The 18,123-nt window shown below is 46.2% G+C and overlaps 1 protein-coding gene across 2 annotated transcripts in view; it reads left to right on the top strand.

Moving 5' to 3' along the window:
* CSMD1 (CUB and Sushi multiple domains 1) overlaps positions 1 to 18,123 on the top strand; it is a 290,133-nt gene that overhangs the window by 110,145 nt on the left and 161,865 nt on the right. For both annotated transcript variants that reach the window (XM_079142910.1, XM_079142909.1), the window contains exon 16: positions 8,082 to 8,186. In XM_079142910.1, the coding sequence (XP_078999036.1) occupies positions 8,082 to 8,186 (105 nt within the window). The remainder of the gene's footprint in view (positions 1 to 8,081; positions 8,187 to 18,123) is intronic.

Below are 18,123 nucleotides of genomic sequence, written 5' to 3'. Positions count from 1 at the left end.
AAGGAGGACCTGCGGCTGTGAGCTGGTAGCCAGCACACGCAGCTCGCCTTTTTGCTCAGTTCTCCAAGCATGTGTTTTGGCACATTTTTATCTGCAGATCAAGTCTCCCCGTGTGGCAGATCTCTGTGTGTTAACCCGTGTGTAACAGCCGCCTGTTCAGCCTTCTCTTGAATGACAGCCATCGACTCAGCTTTGAGAATGCGATGCTGTCTCCTCGTTTGCACTTGGAGTCAGCCGGGTTTTCAGACGGAAGTGTCTCCTGTTGAACTCAGTTTCCACCTGATATTCTCAGGCAGGAACGTGTCACTGAACACACCATAAATGCATGTGAGGCCAGCAAAGGGCCAGAGCCGGCAATAATGAGGCAGCCGTGGGACTGACCAAAGTGGCAGGAAAGCAGCTTAGAGTAATGGAAGACATGAACACATTTCCTAGGGACATATGCCAAAGAGTCACACTGAAAAACAGTGACTCTTCTCATTCCTGTTTTGGAAGTTAGCAAGTAGAAATTTTCTTAAAAAATTTCTAGACAAACATTTCTGCAATTCAGTTCTGACACCCTTTCCTGGAGGTAGGGCTAGTTTGCATGGACTGCACAGGTGGAAGGCAGCACTCTCCGCAGGCACCAGCTGCAAGCTCCAGAGCCCCCAGGCCACCTGCACGGCCCCCATCAGGGGCATCCACTCAATACCTCTCTGAAGTGACTCACTGTACTTAGCAAGCTGTGCTTCTACTTAGGACTGCAGTTCTATTAAAAAGGGCACAAATCAGGACCAACCAAGTAGACCCAGAGAGTGACAGCAGGCGGGCCCAAACCCAAAGCTTTCATGTCCGTAGATATGCCCCCTTCCAGGACATGGTGTATGTCACCACCCAAGGTCACTGAGCTTTGGCGAGGGTTTTCCTTGATCTGGTGGATGAAGTTCTGCCCCAAGGCTGAACTGATCTGCAGCCCTCTGCCTCCCAGGGATCCCGAGGCTGGGTTGACACTGTGGCTCAGGCCCAGCAGCCGACCCTTCTGGTGGCAGCCCCAGTGGGGGCGGCTGTGCTATGACCATAACTGCACTAACTACCACTCATGACGGGGACGGGCTTCCCACTGCAGGTATCAAGGGGCGAGCTCGTCTCCTGGACAGCTGGACCAAGCCAGCAAGCCTTTCCTGCACAGTGACCGCTGCTGGCAGCTGGAGCAGGCTCCTGCCGCTGCTCTGGTTTCTAAGCGTCTCTGATGTGAGAGACATAAGGAACGAGGACCTTTGCTCTCACTGAACATTGAGACCATGCGGCTGGACGTAGCTGTTGGCCTCATAGCCTTGTTTTCTTGATACCAGATTTCAACACAGTCTTGCCTGATGCATGCTGGACAATGGCTCTGCGATGGGGTGGCTAAGCCGGAGGCAGCTCCGAGCTGGTCCCTGATGGGCAATTTAGATGCTTTTCCAAAGCGGAAATGCAGGTTCTTACGGTGCAGAGACTCAAAGTTTGAAATCCAGAATTCTTCCCAAAATAATCTTAGAATTTGTTTGTTGCTTTGAACTTAATTAGTAGAAAAGACAAAGATGTAAGCATTTCAGAAAACTAATAGTGGCTTAAATAGAAATATAAGTGAACCAAGAAGATTTCATTAACTAGTCAGTGAAGATGTAAATCTAATTAAAAGAATGTAACTGGGCCCTAACAACATATAATAATTTTGCTTTATATAGTAATTTTTCTATCCAATTAAGACAAGAGAGCTGATGAAATATCTCCATGTGTTTGGATTTCAAATTCCTTTCACCAAACCAGGCGGGTGGGTGCCCTGTGTCATGGACGGCGTTTTCTGAAGTTGAACGGACCTCCGTATTTCATAGTTTAACTTTCACGCATCCGTGTGATTCTAAGAGCCCGGAGTTGTCTGATGTTCTCTGGGGCATTTCCAGCTCCCACACAGTGCTGCCCTACTGACGGAACCCAGCCCTCCACCCTCATCCTCAGCTGGGCTGGGTGGTTGGCTGGTGCTTGTCACCTGAGTGTCCTGGGAGAAGCACGGGAGCAGGGGCAGGTTCACCACTTGGGGTCATTTAGGATTTCAGCTCTTGTGATACCAAGTGTCTCTGTGCTTGACGGGAAGAAAATCACCAAGAAAACTCCTGACGTGCTCTCTGTGTGGAGCGGTTCGTGGTCTGGATGGGGAAGTGGCCGTAGAGACCGGTGTTCCTCCTCCCGCTCCCACAGGGCTCTGCGTGGACACCAGTGGACACTCTCCTGCATTCACTCTTCCCCAGAGGATGAGAGACTGACTGCTGGGGGCCTGGACTGCAGGCCGCGTGGTCACTGAAGTGCAGGCCCTCACGCCTCACACCCCACCTTCTCTCTCGCCTTTCCCTCTGCAAGTAGATGGGGCTGGGTCTGTTTGTCTATTTTCCTCCCGTTTGGCCTGCGATGTCTAAGGGACCTTTTATTTTCACCCCTGCAGCCTCCCGGGTGAGTTTCATGATGTCTACTCCACAGCTCGCTCCCAATCTCTGACCTGCCTTCTGCATGCAGACCCCGGGGTCTCAGTTCGAGGCTCAGTGGGTGAAGAAGTGCCAGGCAGACAGCAGCCTCAGGCGCAGGACGTTACCCCACATGACTCGTCAGAAGCCAGCCTCTTGCTTTTGAGGGTTGTGTGGTGTTTGTCCGGATTTTAAAAAGAGAACTTGGTCTCACTTCTGGCCCTGGGTCCTCTCCGACTCACTCTTGGTCAGACACACAGGCAGTGAAGAATGATTGTCTGTAGACTCCACAGGAATTGGTTGGTCCCAGCGGATTTTGTCAAGGGCGGGATGAAGTTTAAGATTCCATATTGCCTTCTTTCCTTTTCCTGTGTTCTTTTTGAATTGTTTGTCTTGGTTAGGGACCAAGCGAGGGGATGTGGTCCCAGGTGGCATCTGGTAGGGCTGGGGAGTGACGTTCCTGTGAGAGGGGAAGGTCAGCAGCTGAGCACATAAAACACACGCAGGGGATGAGGCATCCCAGGCCTCTCAGTGCCCAAGAGGAGCGTCAGAAAGCCGCGGTCCGGGAAGGCTGGGGAGAGCTGCTGCTGCGCGGGCTGATCGGAGACGGTGGCATGTGCCATGGAGGTATAGACTGCCCCGCTCCCGAGTGGAAACCCATATGTGGGGCGCCCTGTGTCCGGCCTGTCTTCTGAGGCGTGCAGCAGGGACACCCCTCCGCAGCACTCTCCCCGTGCCCACGCGCACCTGCTCAGCAGACTCTGACCTGTGCTGCCCCAGGGGACCAGAATCCCTGGAGAACCGTGACTCCAAGGCTGCAGTAGGAGGAAGATCACTAAGAGCTATTTTGCATAAAATAGAAGTTCCCGACCCCTTGCTGAGGTAAGTCGGGTCCCCGCTGAGGGCGCCAGCTCGTAGACGCAGGTGTCAGGGTCGAAGGCCATCGTATGGCAACGATGACGACAATGATAAAGCCTTGGAGCATCGTGGGTGCTGAGGGTGGAGAGGCCCAGGACTGCGCAGTCTCAGGACCCCATCCCAGGATCACCACGGAAGGGGACAGCGGTGACCACAGCCACGCAGCACCGCCGTCCTGAGTGAAGAGCACCAAGGGTCCTGGACGCGGGGCCATGGCCTGCGTTGCTCCCTGACGGCCCGGCTTCCAAACAGACCAGGAACACGGCTCGGCTCCTTGCCACCTGGCCGTGAGCTGCCCCTGCGGCCAACACAGGCAACCATCGGAGGGTCCAGGTCAGAAGACAGCAGGGCCTCCAGACCAAAGCCTCACCAGCGTGAGGTGTCAGCGCAGGAGCCGTCGCAGCCTCCTTGCTGGCAGGCGGTTGGGACTTAGCAAGGGCTGGAGCTCAGGTGGCAGCGTGGTGTCCTGCTGGTCTGGACCCTGTTTTAAGAAGGTGGGCTGGATTTTACAAGACAGGAGTCCCATGTGCACAGCTTGTTCACGAGTGGCTTGGGATAGAGCGATCCCACACACGCACATACCTATATGTGTATTATAGGTAGTTATCTGAAAGAGAGGCTCGTAAGTACCATTATCTAACAAAGTGGAGGCACCAGCATGTCCCGTATCGCACCTGCAAGTTTTCTTTAAGCTAGAAATTATTTCAAAACTCTTAGAATGAGATTTTTTAAAAAAATATATGAAAAAAGGACCAATCATTCAAAAAGTTTGAATGTGTTGGCATGCAATCAATATTTAAACATGTTTGTTTCTGCAATGCTTTAAAAAAGCACTGATAAAGGAGATATTGAACTCATCTTAGTTGTTGAATAAAACAAACAAGAATGAGCAGGCATCAGAGGTTCATCTTCCAGGAAATGCGACCGACATCTCTAATAAATTCAATGTTTTGATTTTTCATTTCTGCTTGGACAGGCATATGCATGTAGGACTTTTTGTAAGCCATTTAAAATCATTTTGGAAGTAGGCAGTTTATAAATTATAAATGAATAAAATAGAGTAAAATGCATACAAATCTGTAGCTGCCAATCAATATTAAAGGAAAGTAAACATCGGTGTGCTGAGAGTGGAATCTTCAGGGACCATAATAAAATTCCTTGGTTTTCCTTGTTACGTATGGTTCTATCTAGGTCACAGTAAAGCAATGTGATCGAAAATATGCTGCCTATGGAAGAATTTCTTAAGAGATGTTGAGTTGCATTTAGTGTGAGAATGACTCCTAGTGAGGGTCCACTCAGGAGGGACTGGGAGCCCACAGGAGGCACGTTTGGATCCTCTGTCCAGCTGCAGTGGCCTCCAGGCCCCCAGATGAGCGTCCTAGCTGGGCATCAAGATCCAGCATCGCTGGTAGGACAGAGAGTGAGTATATTTCACAGGAGTACAAGGAGGGCTGTTTGTGAATTTATTTACTGCCATTATTAGTGAGGACATGATAATCCACAAAGCACTTTCATCTGTGCTACTCATGTATTACCCACATGTAATACAGACATTATTTTTACTGTATTAGGACATATTAATATTTTGTAGTTGACTTAAGGTGACAGAGATCATTTGTGTCAGAACTAGGACAGAAATGATCCTGTGATTTTACCAAATGGCAACATGGAAGATCGAGGAAACAGAAACACGGAGCACTGCGTGCTGAATGCCCGTGGGTGCCGCCACGGTGCTGGTGACCAGAGCTACTGATAAAGTCCGAGTCGAGGAAGCCCGGCGCTCATCTCCTAAAGGGGACACAGGGAAGAAACTGAACCACACATGAACCGCTGCGTGAGAAGGGGATTCCAGGTGTGGATCAGGGAGAAGATCACGACCGCGCGCAGTTGGCTTCTCTAAAGAAGGCGAGGGCAGAGCCCCGGCCCTAGCCACTGGGAGGAGACCAGAGCTGGGACGCAGAGGATGAAAGTGTCTCTCTAAAGGCTTCAAGTTGAAGAGCACAGAGGACTGGAAACCGTCGCCGAGTCCCCAGACTCCAGGCATGGCCAGCAAACATGGCGCGTGTGCCCTGATGGAAGCCTAGCGGGTCCAGTTGGCAGGCCTGCAGTATCGTGTTTCTCTTTCCACCCATGTCATCCAAAACATCAAAGCAAGGCGCGAGAGGACAGCACGCCTTCCAGGAGGAACGGAGCAGGCCGAAGAGGCGCTCTGCGAGCAGTTCTGTGAGGACGCGGCTTGAGCTGGCTCACGAGAGGGGCCTTCACGTCCTCCACAGCCGCCCTGAGCCGCTGGGCGCCTCAGTGTCCTTCACAGCCGCCCTGCCCTGGAGGAGGGGCGGGGCGGGAGACGCTGCGCCACGGAGAGACGCGCGCTCATTTTGGATGGAGCTCCAACACTCCTGCGTCTGTGCTTCATTACGTTAGGTAGTTTCAAACGTCCGCCCTTTTTATTATGCTTGTGCTGATCAGCAGGACAGGCTGCCACTCAGACCACAGTTGTTCCTTTTAAAAATTATCCTTCCTTCTATCTATCTACCTACCATCTATCTATCATCTACCTTTCTACCTATCATTTGTCTATCATCTATCTTTCAACCTATCATCTATCATCTTCCTACCTACCTATTATCTATCATCTATCATCTTTCTTTCTCTTTCTATCATCTATCATCTATCTTTTTTCTATCTACCTACCTACCATCTATCTATCCTTCTATCTTTCTATCTACCTATCATCTATCTATCATCTATCTTTCTACCTATCATCTATCTTTCTATCTACCTATCATCTATCATCTATCTATCATCTATCTTTCTAGCTACCTGTCATCTATCATCTATCTATCATCTATCTTTCTAGCTACCTATCTACCTATCATCTATCATCTATCATCTATCTATCTTTCTATCATCTATCATCTATCTTTTTTCTATCTACCTACCTACCATCTATCTATCCTTCTATCTATCATCTCTCTGCCTACTTCCCTGTCTTTATTCTGTCTATAATCTGTCTCCATCTCTCCATCTGTCTATCTGCTCTCCATCCCCCTTCCCTCTCTCAATCATCCATCTATCATCTATCATTTGTGTCTATCAAGTCTAGTACAACACAGAGGTTAAATTAGTGAGTACCCTCTGTTTCTCATTCAGCATGTAGCTACAGTGTTAGGCACTGATGATTTAGGCTTGAAAAGCCCCATTACCTGGAACCAACTCCCCTTCGCAGCCCTGGAATTGAGGCACAGACCCCACGTGGGTCTCAGGCAGGAGCACTAATTTCCCCGAGGTTCTCGGTGTGCATTCACCTCCTCCTGCAGGCTTTCTAGTTGGAGAACAACTGTCTACTCAATGACTTAGCAGTGGCTTGGCTTAAAAAGGGCTGGAGACTCATGCATGGGAAAATGAGAAAAGGCCCAGTGGCCTGGGGCAGGGGGAAAGAGCCCACTCCAGGCTTATGAATATGGGAAAACTTGAAACAAGAAGAGGGAATTACGAAATAGGAAGTAGTGAGAAGAAGCTCAAGATGCAGGCAGTGGTCAGCTCATGCACAGTCCTTAGGTCAAATCAGGGAGTCTGAGGGCAGGTCTCACATGATCAGGAATCTGAGCATTTCAGCATGACTTTGCCATGCACATGGTTTTTGTTAAAGAGCTTTCTGGTTGCTAAATCAAGACTGTGCTGACTGCATAAGAGGGGACCAGAGCACGAGTTAGGGATGGTCATGCTGATGTGGCTAAGCCCGCCGCTGGCCTGCACTGGGTGATGGGGCAAAAGTGGCCAGAGGAGGAGAGGAGCCTGTTGAGGACAGGATTTAGGAAGCAAGCCGGTTGGCACCCGATGGAGGCGGTGGGGGTCATGGGGAAGAGGGGGCATCGGTGTGGTGGTGTTGGTAGCACTGTTCACAGGTGCAGCAGGGGCCAGGAGCAGCTCAGGTAGAGCCTCAGCACAACCAAGAAAGAGAGCTGGTCTTTCCTGGAGTGGCTGCTTTAATGAAAGCTATTGGGGGTGGGGGGGACTGGTACATTCCGTGGAGAACAAAGGATGAGCATTTTGTATATTTTGTATTCTCAATACCGTTCACCCATTTTGAAGAGTTACCGCCTTCCTTACTATTGTTAGAGTATCTTTTCTTTCTTTGCACCGAGCACTATCTTGGGCATAGGTCACAGTGACAATCTGCCTGCATTGTGGTGAGTCTCACCCAAAGCACATGCCTTGAGGCCCAGCTTGCATACGCTCTTACTTACAGATGATTTGGGTACTGGAAAGACTACAGCATACACATTTTCTGAGTTATTAACCTTGCTTATCACCCCCATACGGACACCCCTGCGGAATGCTGCAGACTTGTCAGTGATGGGCACACTTGACAGCCTTCCTGCATCACGGTGTCCCCTCGCCCTTGTCCTCCGCCTCTGTGTTCCTCCTAGTGTTCCTGCAACGCAGGGCGGGGCCTGGGAGTGAAGGGAGCATTCCTTTCACACACGTTAGCTGAAATCCTTTGCAGATCTTGGTGGGAAGAGGGTTCAGAGTGAGCCACACAGGGACAGAGCTCAGGGCCCCCAGCACACATTCAGACCAACCAGGAGCAAAGGAGACCAGCTTGAGGTGTTTAAGTCTGAATGAGCATGTGTGCGTCCTGTGCTGGGGGTGTCAGCGCTCTCCTGCCTCCTCTCTCCCCAGGTACCACCGTGCCTGCGCTGCTGAACAGCACGTCCAACCAACTCTACCTGCGCTTCCAGTCTGACATCAGCGTGGCCGCCGCCGGTTTTCACCTGGAATACAAAAGTAAGGCCATGACTTCTGTGTCTTTCATTGCTGCGTTGACTCACTTTCTGGAAGGAACCTCTGCTCATCCACAGTGACATTTTGTTGTTCAAAAACTATGTATGAAAATTTATGAAAATGAGTCTTACAAAACTGAGGTTGTATGAGACCTTCCTTCTGGAAGGCAAATTAATGGAGAAATGTAGAAGTTAGTATCTGGGATAAGTATGAAAAACAACTGCTATAATTTCTGGTTGTTTGTGTTAAAAAATGCAAACACTGTAATATGACTGGTTTTCTATGAGTGATAACAAGTATTCATATCAACATCCAAAGACAGAAAATTCTAATTTCCAACTAGATTATGCCATAAGCCTCTTTCATTTATAGTCTCAAAGACGGTTAAAATAAGAACTCACAGAGAGCGGTGGCTTCAGGGCCTGTGTCTACATGTTATTCATTTTAATTAGAAGAATGGCGGAGCGACACTAGCCTCTGGGAAATGGATGTAAGGAGATTTAATCGTCTGGTGAGCAGGACGACAAAGGTCGAATGCTCACCTCTTCCTTGGTCTGATCTTGCAGGTGGACTCTGCAGAAGTGAATCGAGGATCTGCAGTGAGAGGTTTATTTTAGAACATGTTTTCAAGCATTAGAAATGCTGGTGTTGGTATTCATCTCCTTTAATAAGCAATTGCAAATAAGCAAATACACAGACAAGCTTTAATAAGTGATTTTTGAATTGAGACAAACGTTTTCCAGGATGTAAGTGCATGCATGCTTTGAAGGGCTGCATTTCCAGCTGGTGATAAATATTCTGAACCAGCCACAAACCACAGGCCTGTTTCACATTCTGGTTAAATTTCCCTACTTATTACAGGCATTTGCATGCAAGTTTATTCTAATTTATATGAATAGGAATACTTTAGTGACAGTATAAAAGGATACTGCAGATGTTATTTATGTAGAATATGCCTGGAAAAATCTACTCTGATGCATTTTGCCAATGTCTGTAAATAGGAAAACGAAAACCTTATTTATGATAGTGTTAATAAATTCATTAATATTTGAGCAGTATTATAATTGGTAAATGACCTTCTCCATCCCAAAGTTATATTGTAGTTTCCAGCTTTTCATTCACTCTTCATGGGACGATGTGCTACTAAAATAATTAGTCTGTAATTATTGTAACAATTATCTGGTACTCACATGGGCTTCTGCTCTATCAATAGAATTATCTACATTCCTCTTTATTCCTAGTCAATATAGTTCACTGAGAAACTCGCCTATTTCTCATTGAAATGAGCTGCATTCAAGAATCCAAAGCCTTGCTTGAGACTCCAGAACCTTAATTACTTAAAGCACTTTTTATTTGGCCAAACAAAAGGACACGTATTCCTTAGTTGTGAATTTCTCTTTCAAGTGTTATATTTTGACACTAAAACACACCCTGCTGAGAGCGCATTTCTCTTGGATATTTAGAAAAGTCTGTAACTCTTCATGCCAGTTTGAAATATGGATGTTTTGATGTGCTTGTAGAATCAACCTTGCTAACATCAGCATCAAATCACATTGAGACTGTTGACACTGTCACCAAGAGTATCTGTTGTTTTAAATTCATCAATATATTTGAACATCCACCTTAAAATATGTACTGTCAATCTACAAATCTCTAAATTCACGTTTTTCACTAAAATACACAAAATAAAATAAAAACAACCATCAAGTGTAGACAGACTTGATGCCTGAGCTTGCCTGAAACCTCTCAGCTCTGCTCATCCTTCCGTACCTCTGCACTTTTGGGTGAATTAACAGAACTCACGGGCATCCTTCACCTGCCGAGACCATTGCCCTGCCAAGGTCTGAGCACAAGCGTAGGCGCAACCGCCATCTACCAGGAACGCTGCTTACTGAGCACCTCAGTGGGAGTCCCAGCCTCCCTGCACAGGGCAGGCCGTCATGGCCTGTCTACCAGTGGGGGCACATCACATCAGCAGCAGGTGGAAACACGTGGGGGACAGAGTGCTTGGGAGTCCACAGTGCTCAAGTCCAGCTCTGGAACTGGAGGTGTGAATGATGGCCACTCCACACCTGCTCCATCAGGGCAGCAGCATGGGCTCACCTGGAGCAGCAGGCAGGGCTGCAAAGTAGTGCTGGTGGGAATTGCTGAGACAAAATCTCCTTTCCCTGGAAGGGATGGGCTGTAACACAACAGTGATGACAAAGATTCCAAGGAAGTTTGTTCCAGATTCTCTGTGAGCTCATGTGGTCCAGAGGAGAGCTGAAGCCCTCAGGACCTCTGAATACTTGACAAGTCCTTTAGTTACCAGCTATCTGTCCTTCTTTTATATTAAATGACTCTATTGGACATTTGAGAGTGAACACAAGGACCACACTTACTCTGGGCTCTTTCTTGAAGAAAATCAACCAAATCAAAGGATAGCAAATATCTAGACATTCTAGAGTGCAGATATGTGGACAAAGGTAACATTAGTTTATTCTGGAAATTCCAAAACCTGACCTCAGGTGCCCATCAAGGAACTTGTTCCTAAGGAGCCAGATGACAGTGACTATCTTGGGCTTGGTCTTGATTTCAGTGGGGTCTGGGGAAGAGAACCCAAAAGATTCAATGCTTAGCCTGACACTGGAGTGCTTCCTTGTACCCATCAATTTTTCTGTTTGTCTTCTTTTGTTCTCTGTCAACTTTTGGTTTAATTATTTTATCTTTTCCTGTCAGCATCAGTCTGTAGAATCTGCAGATCAAGATGGGATTGTCTCAACCTTTCTGCCCTCCCTCCCAAGGCTGTCAAATTCCACCTGAGACTGGTCTTGGGTAGAAATTCCCTGCCAATCCCAAGGGCTAGAGGACCTCTGTTTTGGAACAGGCACAAGGTCATAAGCATATGCCATCCTCCCTGGCTCATCTCTAGATATGGAAATACTTTCCTCTCCCTTCTCTGAGCTGCCTGCGTGCCTGGCCCATGCACTGAGGTGATGGGTTTTGCTTCTCCTTCACAGCAACTAGCAGCTGTGTTTCTAAGGGTGAAGGTTCAGGAAGTGCCTGGTGTTCACAGAGCCCTGCTCTGGGGACCAGGGAGCTCTGCTTTAACCACTCAGAGTTGGTTCTGTGGAAGGAAGAGCAGACCCCTTCTGTGGGCCTGCCGTGGGCTCAGGTTGAGCCAGTTTCTGTCCTCTTGTGTGCCCTGTCCCAGAGACAGCCTGTGTCCCTCCCTCCTGAAGGGGCTGTTCTTTAGAATTGGGGTCACTTGGTTACCTGCAAACTCAGTGCCCTGATGGATTTGCAAGAGTTGTGATCTTATGGTTTAGCCTTTTCTCCTTATTAGGGTAGGAGTGATGTTTCATTTTGCAGATTTCTATATCCCAAATGGATGAGATTTTCAAATTGCTGTAGTTCAAGGTTTTTTTTTTTTTTTTTAAACTTAGAGGTTTTAAAATTGCTCTAGTGGATTTTAATGTTACTCTTGGGGTTTTAGAGATTTTAAATTGCTCTAGTTTAAGGATAGTTATATGAATGCTAAAAATATTTTTTAGGTTAACTATTGAGAAATGTTTCTTGAGTCCCTGTTTTTAAATGAAATTATCCATCTGCCTATCATCTAACTCACACCTAACTTTTAAGTAGTACTGTTTCATCTTAATTGTTAAAAAATTCATAAGTATACTACAGAGTTAAATTTGAAGTACATGTACAATGCAGATGAGCTCTAAGTGGGATGACGCACGTGATGGAGAACTGCTGGCCGCGTCAAGATGGCTCGCGGTAAACGCCATCGTTCTGATGTGCTGGTGGCAGTCAGGTCTGCGAGCCCTGTTGCCCATACTCAGCCTTTTTTGAGAAGTGCACTCTGTTGCAGGTTGAGCTCCTGGCGGCTCTGTCCTGTGAGTAAGGGGATACCTGCAGGGCCCCATCCATACCCCTCTACCTGAAGCTTGTTTCGTAAGCCCACCCACGTGCCTGGCCTCTGCAGCAGCCCCTCACGGTTCTAGCCATAGAGTGCCAACGGGTGAGCCCAACAGACTCGAAGGTCATTCTGCACATGGAAGCATTTCTTCTCACTGCCTCTTTCAACAGGTGCTTTTCTTGTCAGAATTCACTCCTGGGAAAACCAATGGAGTAAAAAATATTTCTAGAGTCCATAAGACGTGACACTTGCCTGGAAAGCCAGTAAAGAGATAAGGTCCTGTGCAGGGTGCATGTCAGCTAAACTGCAACACAACACAGCCAGGCTGTGCCTGGGCTGGGACAGCAGATGCCACAGAGGAACACGGCCTGACCGTGCACATGCAGCAGCCAGGTGGGACGGGACACGCCAGGTGCACAAAGGACCGTGAAGTCAGCAACACCCTCACCAGTGAAAGAGAGAAAACCAGAGGAAAAGTCAGGGTAGTAACTCCTCCATGATTTAAATTGAATGACATAAAAGATTGAATTGAGATTTTTTTTTACATTCTTGCCATACTTGCAAGTTCAGTGCATTAATTTTCATTAGTTAAATTAATATTGATCATTATAAGTATAAAATATTTTACTTCTCTTATACAGACATATATTTTTACAGTTATTAAGTTGAAAAGCCTGAGATTATATTACTATTTCAAGTATAAGTTCAAGACTTACACAAGATTAAGTCCTTCTTACATGCATTACATCAAACTTACACATGATTAAGTCCTTCTTACACGCATTATGTCAAATTTACACATGATTAAGTCCTTCTTACGTGCATACGTCAAACTTACACATGATTAAGTCCTTCTTACATGCATACGTCATTGGCAGCTAGGTGTGCAGTGAAATCGTATCGTGGATCAACAAGACCTTGACCCAAAGAGACACAGTTAAATGCATAAAAATAAGACCACCTGGATTTGTAAAAATGACAACCTGTCTTCTCCTATAATACTTAGTGCATCTTAAAAACTATGTGCATGATGAGGAAATGATTTTAAAACAATCAAAGGCCATGAAACTGAAGAAAAAGATATGAATGTATTAGCCACCCAGATTAAAAATATCGCTATCATTAGGCCTTAAATTTACCTTTGAATTTTATGGCAAAGAAGGCAAAAAATCAAATAGGACTCATTTAAATAAATCTGTTTGCTTAAAAAAATATAGTAATTAGTTTAGAGAATAGTTAGTTTAGGTACCCTTTCTTGTTCTGTATCCTCAAAGGTACTATCATAATTTTCAAAAATGATTTTCTAGAATATGCAGAAGTACTTGGCAATCATGCGTACGTTTCTGAGGCACTGCTGGGAACAGCACACCGCGTTCATTGCCCCAGGTGGCTAAGGTGGTGGCTGAGCTGTCAACAGAATACCATCAGCATGAAGTCCTGCTTGCTGCGGTGTGCTTTTAAAAATCCCTTCGTGATGTTTGTTTTTGGTGATTCGGTGTAGTTCAATTTCTTTGTGAATTCATCCAAAAATAAGCACTCAGAAGGAAGTATCTAAATGAGGATTAAAATCCTGAAAAATTCCTTAGATTTTTTGAAACAAAAAATACCCAATGTTTTTAGCAGGATGTTATCATAATTAAGCATTCACAACTTGGACTAGTCCTCAATGGTTATAATCATCTTTATAAATATATGCAAATTATTGGTGTGTGCTTCAGTGACACTTTACTACTGCATTCATTAATTGCACTAAAAAGGTTCTCAGTTTGGATGGTGGACACAAGTACCCCCACCTGGCGCTCACTGTTCCCTCTCCTTCCGTCTTGGTGCTCTCCCAGAGGGATGCTGTAATCGGGGCTCGTTCAGTGGTGGATGAAGTTATCTTCTCAGCTACTTCATGTGAAGACCCTTCATGTATTTATTTCTGTATTAACAATGAATTTGCCCATAAAATTTTTTCTAAATATTTTTATTTTTATCTTTTCTTAATATTTTTATTCCCTAAGATCTCCTTTTAACATTGCAGTTTGACAAAGGATGTACTCCTCTGTCCCACCTAAATTGCTTTCCTGAACATCAATCAATATTCATGGCGTCCCCACTTACACTAACTGCATGAGGACCATGGAACTGTTTCAAGTAATGTAAATTCCGGCTTTTCTCTTTTACACCACAGAGATTCCAGAGACCCTTCCAAGAATGTGAAGTCTACCCACAGGATTATTTTTGTGTTGAATGCAACACAAAAGACTGATGGCAAGTTAAAACTCCTACCTGTGATGCGTGGCATTTTAAAAGTACATTTAAGTCACAGGAGCTGTGCAGATTATTCACCACAAGGTTCTGTGTTTGACCCTTGTCCTAAGTAAGGGACTGAGAGGGCCTTTCTGTGGTAACTGTCCTCTGACGGCTGGCCTCCTGGTCGCTGCCTCCTAGAGAGCATCACCAACCTGGAAATACACCTGTTGCCTGTCCTCACTTGGCTCCTCTGGGTGCAGGGCCTGCTGGGAGGGAGAGTGGCACCAGCTGTTGTCCTCAGTGCACCTATCTGTTCTTGGGTCTCGCTGGGGCTCATTTTGCTCTGTGTGTCTGTGAGAGAGCCCATTTTGCTTTTGCACCGTGTTCCCCAGGTGTGCACAGTGTGCACAGGTGTGCACCGTGTCCCCAGGTGTGCACAGGTGTGCACAGTGTCCCCAGGTGTGCACAGTGTGCACAGGTGCTCCTTTTGTCCCCTCTGGGCTGACTGCTCCTGCCACCACCCCATCCCCCCAGGACGTTGTGGGTAACGTTATTCCAACGGTCCACGCCACGCGTCTCTTCTTCATTTGTCTCTATCCTCTGTGCTCTGTACATAGGTAGTGACAAGACAACCAGATGGGTGTGGGCTCTGCCACGCCAGGTTAAACATGGGGAAGAGAAGCAGAGGGCTCTGGGGCTAGGGTGGCTCTGCAGGTCTGAACTGTTCCTTGCAAGGAGAAGGAATGTGCAGCCAGCCACAAAGACTTAGGAAGGCAGGCGTGGTCAAGGAAAAACCCAGCTCAGAGGCCCCGGGGGAAAGAGCCTGCCACACTCCTGCCACGAGGGAGCTGGAGAGGGGGCCAGGTGACAGCAGCAGAGATGAGCAGGGAGTCCTGGGTGGGAGCAGGGTGTGCAGGCCTGTGGCTGGAACGTGGTTCTGGGGCAGGTGGCAGCCTGGAAGGTTTCCAGGAGCAGCACCCATGGCTTAGTTATCCCTAGTGTCAGCAGGAGGGAGGCGGGAGATCTGCTGGGGCAGCAGCCACAGCGGACTTCCAGGGCCGGCATGGCGGACGGGAGGGCTTGAAGGCAGCAGCAGGCGGTGACGGGCTTCCCGATGGGTGTTAGATTCCCACTTGTGGATGTGTGTCTAAGGTGTTGAACAGAGAAACAGAAGGACTTTTTATTCATATTTAACTTTCGTAAATATCCACTTATTTTTATTTGATTTTTATTGGATCTTGTAACTCTATGATCAGACATTTAAATGGGGGTATGAATCAAATTTGATCAAACATTTAAATGGGGTATGAATCAAATCTGCCCGTGTAAGAAGCACAGGTCTTTATCGCTCCCCGTTTGCTTGCTTTTTCTTCTCTCTCTTTGTTGTGGGTTTCCGACTCCTGGTGGTGGTGTGTTCTCACCTGAATGCCTGGGTCACGGCAGCCGTCCTGCCTATCATTGAATCATAATGTGGGTCATGCAGAAGTTGTGGGAGGACCTGAAATAATTGATAGTTCCAGTGTGTTTATGATCTACATAGTTCTGAGGATGGCAAGGAACAAGATTTACCATGTAACAATTATAATGATGATTCCGTAGATCATGGAGTTTTCTAGTGAGTTTACGTTCCCAGAATACTATTGTGTTCAGGCGAGGCTAGTCTTGGAGTGGAAGTGGCAGCGCGTTATGGAAAGTCAGGATTGCTAGGTCTCGGCGGGTTTGTGAGTGAATTGCACAGGCATGGAATGGCAGTGCTGGCCAAACGTCAAGCTGGCGTCTGTGCACATAAGCACTCTCTGTGCCCAGAGAGGGGGTCAACCGCAAGGTTGTCCTACAGGGACCTTTCCAATAAGGACCCACGTGCTAAACACACTGCATTGTAGACAAACGGGTCATTTGAAAATTAGGAGTGTTATGCTTCTAATTATTCTTTGAAATTCTCACTGGCTTTGGAATTCATGGTTGTTCAGTGATCATATCTTCATGAGCTTTTTGGATGTTATGTTCTGCGGATCATTTTCCAGTCAAATCCTTGCATTCCAGGGTGGTCATGATATATGCACTTAATCATGGTGTATGCTCTCCATGAACTACTGCATTTGGTGTTCTAGTTCTTATCATTGTCCACTGGGGTATTGGTCTGTAGTGTGTGTGTGTGTGTGTGTGTGTGTGTGTGTGTGTGTGTGTGTGTGTGTGTCTTTGTCTAGTTTGATGTTAGAATAATAGAGTCCTCAAAGAATGAGTTTGGAAGTATTCCCTTCTCTTTGCTTTTGAAGGACAGTCTTGTTGGATGCACTATGCTTGGTCAGCAGGGTTTTTCTTTTTTCTTCAAGAACTTGAATGGATAAGTACACTCTTCTACCTGCCAGGTTTGTGCTGAGAAATCCATAGATCATCCGGCTGGAGCTTCCTTATGTGTGATGATTTGCTTTTTGCTTTTGAGATTCTCTGTTTTTCTGAGACTTTACAGAAAACCTTTGTGTGTCCTGGTGCATATCTTAAGATTTACCTTGGTTCAAGTCTTTGAGCTTCTTAAACGTATACATGCAATTTTCTCCTCATATTTGGGAAGTTTTCAGTCACTATTTTTTTGAACGAACTGTTTGTCCCTTTCCCCTTTTCTTCTCCTTTGGGATTCCCATAATGCCAATGTTCTGCTTGATTCTTGCTGTCTTCACTTTCCTTCTTCTTTTTTTAAAACCATTATTTTTCATTTTAAAATTTCTATTTTCAGGTTTGCTGATTCTTTCTTCTGTGAACTTAGGCTTCTGACAGTGTCTCTTCAGTGAACTTTTCATTTCAGTTATTGTGTTCTTCAGTTCTAGAATGTTTTATCCTTCATTTCTTTGCTTATATTCTCATTCATTTTTATTGCTTTCCTAATTGCATTTTTAATATGTGCACTCTCGTAATTCATTGATCATCCTATGATGATTATTTTGAATTCTTTATCTTGTCATTCACATATCTCCATTCCTTTAGGGTCAGTTGCTGGGTATTTTATTTCTTCCATTGATTGGATCATACTTCCCTATTTCTTTTATAAGTCATCTTATGTACATGGTTGGGACTTAGCACTCGAAAAATCAGCAATCCTTCCAGATGTTTTTGTCTGGTATTTATAGGAAAGACTTTAATTGGTCATCCCCACTAGAGATTATGGTGGCTCCTCAGGTCTTTTCTGGGTGTGTGATATTTTCTCCTTGTGCATGTAGTTGCCTAATTGAAGAGGTGTCAGTTTCTCCTCAGGTGCCACCACCCTTGTCTGTCAATGGCACTGTACTCCTGGTCCCTGACCAAACCATGTTGTAGCCATTGATCTTACCACTCTACCTGTTCCTGCAGTACTTAGAGTAGGAAAGACAGATACCAGTCACTATGTAGACATCCCCAAAGTCAGATCATTGTACTGGACATCAGCTTTTCCCAGAGAGGAGTTTGAAATTGGAGCTTTCTCCCCGTGATGCTACACTCTCTGGAGAAGGTAAGTGAATGCAAGCATTTTCCTGCCAATGTCAACGAGGATCGCTACATTGGGTCACAGGGGATCTTAGTTTGTTTCCGAGTCTTTCACATGGATGGTCAGTTCATGCATACATTGACGTTATGGTGATGTCTTCACTGGGGACGTGTCTGTACTTGCTTCTGTGCCATCTTCTTGATGTCTCTCCCAGACCTGACCTTGAAAGTGTGACCTAAACAGTTGAAAGCTAGATGAATCAATTGATACTATGGCAAAAGCAGAGACTTTATACATGGATGTGTGTGAATATGTGTGTATGTATAGATATTTATATG

Source organism: Sciurus vulgaris, assembly GCF_902686455.1.
Source record: "Sciurus vulgaris genome assembly, chromosome: 5".
NCBI classification, from domain to species: Eukaryota; Metazoa; Chordata; class Mammalia; order Rodentia; family Sciuridae; genus Sciurus; species Sciurus vulgaris.
This window is presented reverse-complemented; position numbering and strand designations above follow the sequence as displayed.